This window comes from Dryobates pubescens, chromosome 11 (genome assembly GCF_014839835.1).
Source record: "Dryobates pubescens isolate bDryPub1 chromosome 11, bDryPub1.pri, whole genome shotgun sequence".
Lineage (NCBI taxonomy): Eukaryota > Metazoa > Chordata > Aves > Piciformes > Picidae > Dryobates > Dryobates pubescens.
This window is the reverse complement of record NC_071622.1, coordinates 16,538,119-16,550,493: the sequence shown is the minus strand read 5'-3', so window position 1 is coordinate 16,550,493 and position 12,375 is coordinate 16,538,119. Positions and strand designations below refer to the sequence as shown.

Below are 12,375 nucleotides of genomic sequence, written 5' to 3'. Positions count from 1 at the left end.
AATAATAGTAGCATATGGTCTGTGAGGTAGATGTTACTATGTCTGATTGAAATTTCTAGTTTATAATATTTTTTCCCCTTTTGTAATGAATAGGATCTCAGAAATAGTGTTGAACATCTCTTCATAATGACCTTTATAACTGAGATTTATTGTGCCCTTGTTCAGTAGATGTATAAACTGCATGGTGAGAGGTTAGCTCTTGGATGTTCTATGGCTCTCTTAGTGCTTGAATGGGAGATGAAGAGGAAAAACAAGTTTAGTGAGGGAGATAATGCCATTGATGTATGGTGGTATTTCTTTTCTGTCATGGTTTCAGTCTGGGCCAAGAACATGGTTGAGATTGTTGATGGATCTTATTCTCATAAACCAAGAGATAAAAATGTGAGTGAATTTTTCATAGCAGTTGTTATAAATTAGAGTCAGTGTCCTGGCAGAAATTCATATTCACTTGGTGTATACCCTTGCATTTTGATTATCTATTTTTTGTACTGTCACAACTTAGTGATGAGACTTTCCAAGTGCAACAGCGCTTCTGATTCTTCTTGGAGGTGACAAGTGATGCATGTACTGCATATGAGGAACTGTTTGATTGAACTGACTGTATTCTTACTGTACACAGTTATTGCAGTTTATGGTTGCTGAGTAGATCCAGAAAGTATAGCCTGTGGGAATCCTGTGCCGATGCTGGATTTAGGTTGTTAGTCATTCCTTGCTGTTCTTTGATACTGAGGAAAAGTATAAGAAAAGTTCAAACTATTGAAACCTCAAATGTCTGTAGAGGGAAAAAACAAACAACCCTGTCTATAAAGCTTGCCTTGTCTTTGTCCGCAGCATATTTTGTCATAACAAAAAGGAACTACAATTTTATATTTTGGGGCTTTTTTAGGTAATTTAAAGGAAAACCTTAAGTTTTGTGTAGTTTAGCTGTCAGCTTAAAGTATTGTGGTACCCCCGATCATTGTGAAATTTATTATAGGCTGTTACTGAGTTGTGGGAATGTGAATCGGGACACATGTATTGCAACATGCATTGCAGATGAAATTTCATTTTTGCATGATTCTTTAATTTGTTCTTATTTTATAATTGTCAAGAAATGGGTTTAGTATGTGCCAGATTACTGGGTTCTTGGCTGACCTTTGTCATTCAATTCTCAGAGCTTGTTTTTTTGTCAGCATTGTTGCTTAAAAGGCGAAGGTGTGTTTTGTTTACTTCCACATTGCACACAATAATTCTGGAGATTCACTCCCTTTTTATTCTGTCTGAATCATTATTATACTTGACAAGACAGAGGAGGTCCACTTCTGTGATGGTTAGGCAGTAATAAAAGTTATACCTGCAGTTACAGATGAATCTGCTACCCTGCAGAACGAGATTTCTGAATTTAATCGGCTTCTCTATTGTCAGTTTAAAGGAAATAGCAATGATTTCTCATGAAGTGTTTGAGTGTTTCATTTTAAAGCTGTATGTTGTGATCTCTGGAGATGTCTAGTTAATCTAAGCAAATACAATTTTCACGTTCCTTCTGTGTACCACTGTATGTAAGTGGGTTTTGTTTCTCCTAGATACAATATTAATATCTGTGTAGTGACCACATTTTTATATCCAGAATCTTGGAAACATTATTTAAAATGAGTGTAAGCGCAAATGTAAAGTTGTGGACACAAATTATCACCATATGTATTCATTTATCAAATCTGTGTTTGGCTGGCCTTGGGAATTTAAAGTGTTGTTACCCATACATGGATATAGCAGGTGTGTTTTATAGTGATGTTTTTGTGAGCTAAAACATGCAATTTCATAGTGATTCCAAGGCTATTCTGCTCAAATTTGATGTTAACATTTTTAACGATGATGTTAGTAAATAGAGCTCATTATTACTGTTTTCACTCAGATCATAATATTTATATGCAATCACTGAAGCCATCAGAACCCCACTGAAAGTATTACTTGATATATAAATATGAAATGCCTTTGAGCACTGCATTTTTAAAGTAAGTTATGAAAACACGCTTCCAAGGACCCTTATAAGATGACAGAGGGAATAGTTTCTTCCTTGAAAGTAATTAAAAAGAAATATTTTTTTCATGCAGTTTTCTATATGTATGTCTTCTCAAAAGAGACTCTAAAATACCATCCTCTTTTTCATTCTTCCTTAATAGGAATTTGGTTAAGAAGTACTGTCCTAAGCGTTCACCCAAAGATGAGGAACCCAGGTAAAAATGTGCATTTCAACTTCATGTATAAGAAATGAGGACTACAGTACACTTGTACACTCTGCCCTTTTATAGGTTTTGGTTGGGTGGGTTGGTTTGTTTGGTTTTATAACTGGTTTTTGTTTGGTTTTCTGATGTTTTGTGGTTCTATTGCTCTGTGTGTGTGTGTGTTGGTGATTTTGTTTGGGCTTTTTGGTGGTTAGTGTCTTTTTCTAAGATAAAGGATTAAATTGGCTAATACAACAAAAGAATTGTGCTTGGCTTCTTAGAGTTCTGTTTCACTTAAGCATAAAACCTGAGTTTACTTCTATTTGTATTTTAAACTAGTAAACATGGCAGGTTGTATGTGCTCCATTCCAAGTTAATCTGTAGCTAACAGAAAGTTTGAAAGCAGAAGTTTAGTATACTATGTACAGTCTAGTATTAATTTTTTCCAATAGAAAAAACACTAATTATTTTTCTAATAGAAAAGCAATTATGTCCTTAGGCTATGGGGTTTTTTTGTTTAGTTCAGTAGAGCTTTTCAGTGCATTTGTACACCAATACAAATGTCGCTATACATTTCTATACTGGGGCTTGAGTGTACACAAAATGGTTATGTTTTGGGCAAGCAGAGCTCTTAAAACCACCGACTTTGACTCAAGAGAGAGTAAATGAATGTCTTAACTGTGGAGGTGCAATTTGTGCTAAGCAACTTTATGATTATTTAGCAGAGAGGTGCTTGTTTTGCTGTCCATAGTAATTTTTTAATTAGAAAAAGAATTCCTTTTTTCTTTAGTGATAACTCCTAGAAAGAAAAGAAAGTGAGCAAGTTTCAGATTGCAGCCAGAGCACATGAGTGCCTGGGATTTTCTTTAGCTCTTTCAACTAGTTAAAGATCCTGTGCCACAGGGAATGGGATTTCTGGTGCTAGGGTGGCATTTGAATTCCCCAGAGCCAAGCCTATGGAGATGGCAGTATTTCACAGTCAAGAGAGAAAGATGTATTTTTTTAATGTGGTGCTTGTTTGTGTTTTTTTCCCTTTCTTCCCTTCCACACACACTTTTCTACCCTTTGCCCCTCCTCTTCCCCCCTTTTTAGTGCCAGCCATAGTGGCACCTTACTTCCAGCCAAGAGGTGGGCAGGCAAAGAGGCAGCTGACTCCAGAGCTGATAGCAAACTTGTTCTGAGTGGTATGATTGGCATGTTCCACCCTCAAGACTTCCAAGCACATCATCTCTGCAGCAAGTTCAGCCTCCAAGCCTAGGGATGTATGTATCCATTCCCAAGCTCAGGCCTCTCAGTTGACAGCTTAGGAGATACCACTATACTACAGGGCTTTCCAGGTAGTATTCTTCTTTCTTTTCCATCCACAAAAATCCATATTCTTATAAAATGTGTTTGAAGAGACATTGCAACATGCAGTACACGCTAGGCTTAATATAGGCTTTCCCAACTTGCATTTCTCCTATAATTCAGTAAGCATTAAGATAAGGTTTATTGTAACAAATTTATGATTTTTTTTTTTTAATTGATTCAGGAGTACAGACTATGCTAAAAAAAACCTGTCTCACTTTTTGTACTCGTGTGTTTGTGTGCTTTCTGTCAGGTTCACTTCGTGTATTGCCTTCTTTAACATCCTTAATGAATTGAATGACTATGCAGGACAACGAGAAGTAGTTGCAGAAGAAATGGGACACAGAGTCTATGGAGAATTGATGAGATATTCTCATGATCTAAAAACTGAGAGAAAAATGGTAATTTCTGTGGTTTTATGTGATAATAGTTAGCAAAATGTGTATGTCTTCTAATGAATTAATGTATTTATTTACCCAATTCCAGGAATTTGGCAATCAGTAGGTTTTGTAATACCTGCATAAAATGAAAGTTATCCTGTGTTTTTTGTACTGCTTTACTACAGTTATTAAAACTCTTGGGAGACAGTGGTTACTAGTAACCTTTTTGCCAGTGTAATTTTTCTCTTTGATACTGTTCTAATATCATCAGTAATGTGTTCCAAAAGTACTGGTAATTTCTGGGTGATCCTTCACACCAAAGTCAGTTAGAGCAGGGACTAATGGTAACAGTGCTAAAATATGTAAATTAAACTTATCTGTGATGTTTTTAGCATCTTCAGGAAGGGCGAAAGGCTCAACAGTATCTGGACATGTGCTGGAAACAGATGGATAATGTGAGTTTGTGTTTTGATTTGGTCCTTTTTTTTTTCTCCTGTCAAATATACAGCCTAATGGAACTGTTGTCATCTGTCTTGCTTAGGCTTTAACATTTAGCTATATTAATGAATGTCCAGATCAGACTTATTAACATCCAAAATACAGTTCAATGGGTTTATGGTTCCCTATTGAAAAAAGACATCTCATGTGTAGGTTTGAATGAAGCCTTGTTTTTTATCCAGCATAAAGGAAGCTGTTTTTGATGTGGTTATATACACTTCTTTGGTTGCTTTTCCACGGATTTTTTGTTTAGAGAGTACTTAATAATGACAATTTATTAATATGAATGTGAAATCTTAAATCACTCTATTTAACTTGAGTTTGTAGGTTTGTTACATGAGGTCTATTCAATAGTACCACTATAGACCTATTATACTTTCAGGAGGTAGAATTACTTTTTAACAGAAATGCAGGAATCAAATGTCTCTGGAAAAAACAGATTATAAGATCCTTTATCTTGAGAGACTTTGATTTATAGATGAGAAAATGTATAATTCAACCAGGTGTTCTCAAGATGCATTCTAATATGCTGGCTGGTTTTAGAAATCTATTATATCATTGGTCCAGATTATCATGAAGCAATACTGGAGAGCTGAATTTCTATTTTCTTGTTGTGGACCCAGATAATCAGTGTCTTGCTTCAGTATCGTATCAAACAGTTTAAGTCATCATGAGAAGATCAGTGTGGTACTTTTTACATGCTATCACCCTTCACCAAGATAATTCCCACACTTCAGCTCAAACAGTTGTGATGCAGTGTACTGTATTTACTTGAGTGCAAAGTGAATCTTTTAAATGCATGTAGCCTTTAATGGACATGTTTACCTCAACTACCTTCAGTTCCACTGAAGCAGGAGAGCAGTGCTCACACACACAATCTCCTTTACTAGTTTATTTCTAGAGGTACTAACTTTTTGAGATGCAGATTTTCCTACAGTGCTTGTCCTGACAACAGCTGGATAATTTGAAGATCAAGTAGATCGAATCCTGCTGTCTGTGCTGCTAGGCTAGTTTACGTGAATACTGATGATACTGGATGGATGTGTTAAGATCTTATAATGTAGACAAGTCCTTCAGACTACCTTCAAAATAAGGTAGTTGAATTTATTCAATTAATTGATAGAAGGGAACTTGAAAATTTTATTCATACAAGTCCAGATTTAAGTTTTCTGGCCCCTAGCTTTTATTTAGGTTATTGAAGTCAGGCTAGAAAGCGGGCTCGTTTCTTTATAACTAGCTGTGGATCTTTCATTCTTTTGGGTTTTGTAGCAAAACTGCAGTTGTTTTCTTGCTAGTGCTTCAGGGTGAGACTTGGTTGCTGTGTGAACAACGCCTTTATTTAAAGTACCTAGTGAATGTAAGATAGTTAAATAGGAGCTTTGATATTTAGAATTCAGAAATACTCTATTGTATCCCCAAAATGGGGTAGTGGTCACAGTAAGTTATGGCTTTTGTAGAGCAAAAAGAAATTTGAGAGAGAATGCAGAGAAGCAGAGAAGGCACAGCAAAGCTACGAAAGACTGGACAACGACACTAATGCGACAAAGGCTGACGTCGAGAAGGTGAGAGTGGCGCCATTTATTTATTATAAAAAATATTGTATTTACATGTTTATTGTACTACTGGAACAGAGATATTTGAGTGTATAAATTGTGAATAAGGTGCACTTTTTTTTTTTTTTTTTTAATGTGCAAAATCAAAGTTGCCATAAAATATATGACAGCACAGAGAGGGAGTATATTTCCGTTAGTGTTAAAATGATGCTCTTGAGATGATGACTATCTTCCTTAAACTGGCAGGCTTGCTACTGAGTATCACATGTATGTGTTCATATCATATGTGTGTATCATATGTATGTGTTCAGTCACTTCCATGATTTTTACAATGCACATTTAAGCAATGTGGCAAAGGGACCTCTCTCTGTGTATAGAACAAATTGTGTCTGTAGACCACTGGTATGTATCAAGTCTCACGTTCGTTTTATTTCAGGTATAAGACTGTCAGTTTTGATTAGTTGTGATTAGTTGTTTTTTTTTTGCCTAGCTGGTAAAATAAATCAAAATAGTGCTGTAAGTCATTGAAAAGAACAAGACATGTTTGAACTAATGAGTCTTTCCTACTAGGCTAAGCAACAGTTAAACCTGCGCACACATATGGCTGATGAAAACAAAAACGAGTATGCTGCACAACTACAGAATTTTAATGGAGAACAGCACAAACACTACTACATTGTCATTCCTCAGATTTATAAGGTAAAGTAATTAACAGAGAAAATACATCTGATCTTCTAAGGCAGATTTTAAAGATCTTTTAAAGACTAAGATTTTAAAACTTGAAACTTAATTTTATTTTAGTGGATAATTTTATCAAGAAGTCAGCATAATCTTGATGCCGTCTGCGTTTTACCATGAGACTTACTGCTTACAGTAATTATGCTTAGACTTTTAATGAAAATAATCTCTTACATTTTCTGTGGAGAAAATATTTACACAGTCTGTATCTTATAAACTGTAAGTATTGATGAAGAGGTGTGGCAAAATAAGCATTTTAGACATCTGGGTGAGAGAAAACTAAAACAATCATTCTAACAAGGTTTGATCACTAGTTCTGACACTTAAGTGTGTAAATGCTTTGACAGATGAAGGAAAGCCTATAGCTCATTGTGACTCTGTGGTTTAATGTATGTCATGTACAGGTATGAACTAGGTGAATTGAAGGCAGAAGTACTTCCCCCCCACCACCACCACTTGGCTTATTGAAGAATGTTGTAATATTTAAACTGTTAAACAGCACTGCAGTAGATCTGGCATAAGCACACTAATGGAAGAATTGCAGTCAACTCCCAGGAGAAACAGTTTGATCATCTTTGTAGCTTGGACCAGGGTTTTGGGTTACTGCCTTTATTTCTCTAGGGCAAAAATCTATTATTATGGTAAAATATTACTTATGTTTTTTTGAAATCTCCAGTAAGAGTGGAGAGGCCTAGTCCTGCTTTCTCTTGGGAGTACATTTTTATCAGTTCCTTGATATTTATTGGAAAGTATAAAAGTAAAAGCAAGATAGAGATCTTTATCACCAGAGAAATTATTTGGAACTAGGAGAGAGGAGATGCAGAAATGAGTATGATTTCTTTACTGTAGTTTCCATTTCTGCATAAAATAAATATTTTAAACTAAGTAGGTGGCTGTAGACACTGTACACATGCTTTAAAAAAGAACAGGGAAAAGAAAATCCAGTCCTTTTATTTTCAAAAATTATGTAAAGCATATCAGCTTCATGATTCCTTTTCTGGGCATCTTAAGTCTGTGTCGGGAAAGGCTTGATTTATTAAATTTGCTTTATTAAGCAAATAAAAGCACTGGGAAAGCACAGCAATTCTGCACTATGGCGGTGACCACAGTATTGGAATACATTGGGATTGTGGGACAAAAAATCTGCACGCAAGAAGTTTATTTTATCTTGCTTTGTGCTTGCAGCAACTTCAAGAAATGGATGAAAGGAGGACTATCAAACTCAGCGAATGTTACAAAGGCTTTGCTGACTCCGAGCGCAAGGTTATTCCGATAATCTCTAAATGTTTAGAGGGGATGATCCTAGCAGCGAAATCTGTTGATGAACACAGAGTAAGTAGAATTGAGTGACTTGTTAAATGTGCCTGAGCAATTTAACTGATATGGAAGCTGTGGAAAGGACAAAGGCAGACTTACCCCAGACGTCTGTCTTTCTGTTGTCAAATGTTTGTCTGCTTGAGAGGTGTTGTGACTTCAGTTTTAGCCTAAATGGTCACTTCCACTTTCAGTCTCTGTTCTGTTCCTGGTTTATTGCTTTCTTGTGATCTGAAGGTCTTTGACAGTTTCTCACTGTATGTGACTTGGGACATACTGTTTTGTTTGTCCTGAAACATCCTAGAATACCAGTGTGGTTGGTATTTTCTGCAGTGCATGGCATTAATCTCAGTGTGTTCCATTAACAAAGTATCTGTTTGTGTCTTGTTTGATTGCAGCTCCTGGCACTTATTCCTTCTAATACAGGTTATTGTCTGTAACATCACACTACGTCTAGTTTGTTAAAGTTACTGTCATTTCAGTGCTGATGTTGAAGGATTAGAAGGTGGAGTAGTTGGCCCTATAGCATGTCCTGTTTTATACTACAAGGGTTATCACAAGTTTATTTGCTGGATTCTGAATAGTGGGGTGTGCTTTGGTTTATACTCATGGTAATACTGCTGAGAAAAACAGAACAGATCTTTAACTTGATCTGTCCAAAAGCATGAATTCTGACCTCTCTTTCCTATCTGTGCATCTCTTCAAATAAAGGGAAAATGTATGTCTCTGTTTATTTCTGTCTCTGGTTCTTGATGGATTTGCTTGGTTTGTTTTTTAAACTCCTTAATGTCCTATGTTTAGGACTCTCAACTAGTGATAGACTGCTTCAAATCCGGTTTTGAACCTCCTGGAGATTTTCCATTTGAAGATTACAGCCAGAATATTTACAGAACTATCTCTGATGGAACCATCAGTACACCAAAGCAGGAAGGAATGAGAAATGATTCAAAAACTACAGTGGGAAAGGCTAAAGGAAAGCTGTGGCTATTTGGAAAGAAGCCAAAGGTAACAATTAAGAAATTACTATTTGTGAAATGAAAATGTGAAGGCCTAGAGTGCATGGAAGCAGTAATTTTTTTTACATTAAAATAACTCTCCCCTTGCCTACCACTGCCTTTTAAAATCTGCATAAGTAGTAGTAGATCTGAAGGTTTTGATTAGGTTTGGATACTACCATATTACAAATGAAGTTCTCCGTGGGGGAAGATTTGTGTCTGGGAATGTTTCAAATAGTTATTTGATAGCAGTGGCTTCCCATGTCGAAGTTTCCATAAAGACTCTCTGCAGTTGCATAGAAACAGTGATAGATAATTTTGCATGTAAAAATAAGGGGAGGGAAGAATATGCTTTGGAATTGGGCAGACTTCAGAACCCCTTCCTAAATGCTGCATTTTATTGCTGTCTGTATATGGAGATGCTACATAGTTTTATGTCTGCTGCTAATTTTGAAAACTTTTGAGTTTTGTCTACCTCAGTACTAAAGCATATGTTTGAAGATCCACACAGGTATTGGCCCAGATGAAATACTATTATGAAATAAGGAAAAATACTCCTTACTCAAAAAAAAAATGTAAAGCAGAGAAATGACTTGCGTTTCAGTTAACAGTTCCTGTGCCCCATGCACATTACAATGCATGCATTAGCTATGTAAGTGAATAATGAAGCATAAACATATTTAAATGTTATGCTAGGTCTTCATTTAATATCAGAGTGTATCAGTGAGTAATTTTAATTATTCCTACAAGTTTCTATGAGGTTATTTTAATGCTCCAAGTCAGTTTCTGCCATTTATTATAGGAAACTATTCTTAGAGCTTGTTAGTGGTAGGATTTATTTTCCACTTAATAGGATTCCAAGAAAACAGATCTTTACAGAAAGGATATAGCTCCTTCTTCTTCAGTGTATTACTTATCTGCAGCTGTGTTACAAAGTGAAAATGGATTGTATAACTAATGATTGATGATAGTTCAAATGCATTCATGCATTAGTTTATTTGTTGCATTTGGCTGCAGAGGTGAGTGAGATTCAGTCTGTTCTGTAATTGGATCATGCTTAGCAGTTTGACAACAAAACATCTTTCCAAGGATTTTGGAGAGGGAAGCTATGAAAATGTATTGGTTTAGTCTGGACCTTGGCATTTACTGTAGTTACAAGAAGTAACTTGACAAGATGAGGGCTGAAGAAAGCTGACAGCACTTTCCCTACTCTTTATTCTCCCCAGTTTGTTCACTTTGTATGTAGCATTTAGAGAGTCAGCCTTACTGTTTCCTGCACAGAATCACAGATATACACACGTACATACTGCATGCATTTCTTCCTTGAGGACCTGGAGGAAATGGAAGATTATGTCCCTTTGTTTTTTCAGCTGTTTTGGGAAAGGATGGAGGGGCCATCTACAGCACCTGGGAGCAGAATTCTTACCAGGAAATACAAATTTAATTCCAGATACTATTTATGAGTTTTAAAACATATTCTTAAATTAGCTAATATAAAAAACATGCTAATTATTGTACCTGGAGAATTCGTGGTAGCCTTTGATCATTCATTTAGCTGAAACTATGTCTGGTCTTGACTTCCAGATATGCATTTACCTAATTTGGATGTAGTTAAAGACACAAAATTTTTTTTGAAAAACAGTGAGTTGTGCTGCAGAGGAAATTGTACACAAAAGTTGAATTGAGGAAAAAGTACCAGAGGTCTGAGAGAGAAAAAATGAGAAGAAATATGAAAAAAAGGAAAGGGAGAAAGTAGAGGAAGTTCTGGTGATACTAAGAATGCCATGCAGCCATCATGTCAGCCCAGCTTGACTACAGAGCCTGAGCATAATTTTTGTTTGTCATTCTTCATAGCTGTACCCTACAGTTCTGGTTTTGTTTACTGGGTGTAGGGTACATCAAAATGTAGGAACAAACAATGAGCAGGAATGCAGAAGCTTCGAGAATGGCTGTAACTAAAGCTGGGCAAAGCAGAACTTCCTGTTTAAGACAAAAATCAGGCATCTGTTGAAAGTGTTGAGTCTGGAGCTTTTTTATATGTTCCTTCATTCTCTGCACCAACCTTTAACTGAAGATCAATTCCTGTCAGAAACCTTTAAAAATCAATGCAGTTGTAGTGTAAATGTGTCTGGAATGTTACAAGCTGTTTCTGTGTTGGATGGAAATTCTATTTTTGTAAGACAGAATTTTCATTTTAAAATCACTTTGAACATTTGGCTTATTTATTGCTTTCTTTATTTCCACATTAGCCACAATCCCCACCCCTAACCCCTACTAGTTTATATACATCCAGTACTCCTAATGGGTCCCAGTATCCCATATTCTCCATTGAACCAGTGCATTATTGCATGAGTGACATAAAAACAGGGAAGCCCAGAATTCCTTCTTTCAGAAGCCTCAAAAGAGGGGTAAGTTTGATAACAAGTTCAAATGCATGATGGGCTATGAACAGTGTGTTTGTGATGTGGCTTTTGTAATGCTCTTCACCCTCATTATAAGGCTTACTTTGTTCAAAGTAACACTTCAGCAATAGGTCACTGTTAGGATACTTTGTTTCATGTTATACTGAAGTTACCAACAGGTTAAAAGTAAAACAAAATGGAAGTGGTCTTCACGGCATTCCAAATACTTGTGCCTGAAAGGAAGGTGTTATAAAGAGGGTGCTCAGCATGCGTTTGATACTTTTCTTCATTGTTGTTCACATTCACAAATGTTTTCCTACCATCATGTAATGTATTTTTGCAGTAATTTATCATTGGGTATATCACCACAGAAAATAGCCAACAGGTCAGATGTCTTACTTGCTTTTAATTGAAATAACAGTACTTGATTATGTCACTGAACCAGGAAAGGAGACATTAATTTCTTTTGTGTGCAAATGCTACAGCACATGTTGCTCGCAGATTCCAAACCCACTGATTTCCGAAAGATTACATTTTGATGCATTTGCTGATTAGTAAATGGTCCTTGTTCGTCCAAGGTTCTTGTCAGTAAAAATAGTGAGAAATTGCTACTGAATACGTTGTTCTGAGAGTTACCAGTTTATAGTGCCTCTAATTTGTAGTGCTTAGTCTGCAAACAGAACTTGTTTGGAAGTCAACAACAGGAAAATCTTCAGTGGTTTCCTCATAGCGTTTCTGGTGCTAGTGATAAATGTACTGGCACTTTATTGTTAAATGTCAGCAAAGCATCGGCTGCCCACTGTATGTGTATTTTTGTGATACCTGCTGATCCAAGTAATGACAGAATATGATGCATTTGATTACATAGTCATGATTTTGTGATACTTGAAAGCAATATTGTCTTAATGTCTTAAGTGCTTCAAGGATGGTTGACTGCTACTGACATA

At 36.1% G+C, this 12,375-nt stretch overlaps 1 protein-coding gene across 4 annotated transcripts in view; it reads left to right on the top strand.

Moving 5' to 3' along the window:
- FNBP1L (formin binding protein 1 like) overlaps nt 1-12,375 on the top strand; it is a 46,438-nt gene that overhangs the window by 23,758 nt on the left and 10,305 nt on the right. For 3 of the 4 annotated variants that reach the window (XM_054165059.1, XM_054165061.1, XM_054165060.1), the window contains 8 exons: nt 2,160-2,213; nt 3,802-3,949; nt 4,321-4,383; nt 5,884-5,988; nt 6,550-6,678; nt 7,903-8,049; nt 8,833-9,036; nt 11,276-11,434. In XM_054165059.1, coding sequence (XP_054021034.1) covers nt 2,160-2,213; nt 3,802-3,949; nt 4,321-4,383; nt 5,884-5,988; nt 6,550-6,678; nt 7,903-8,049; nt 8,833-9,036; nt 11,276-11,434 — 1,009 coding nt within the window. The remainder of the gene's footprint in view (nt 1-2,159; nt 2,214-3,801; nt 3,950-4,320; nt 4,384-5,883; nt 5,989-6,549; nt 6,679-7,902; nt 8,050-8,832; nt 9,037-11,275; nt 11,435-12,375) is intronic. The other variant, XM_054165062.1, reaches the window with a different exon arrangement.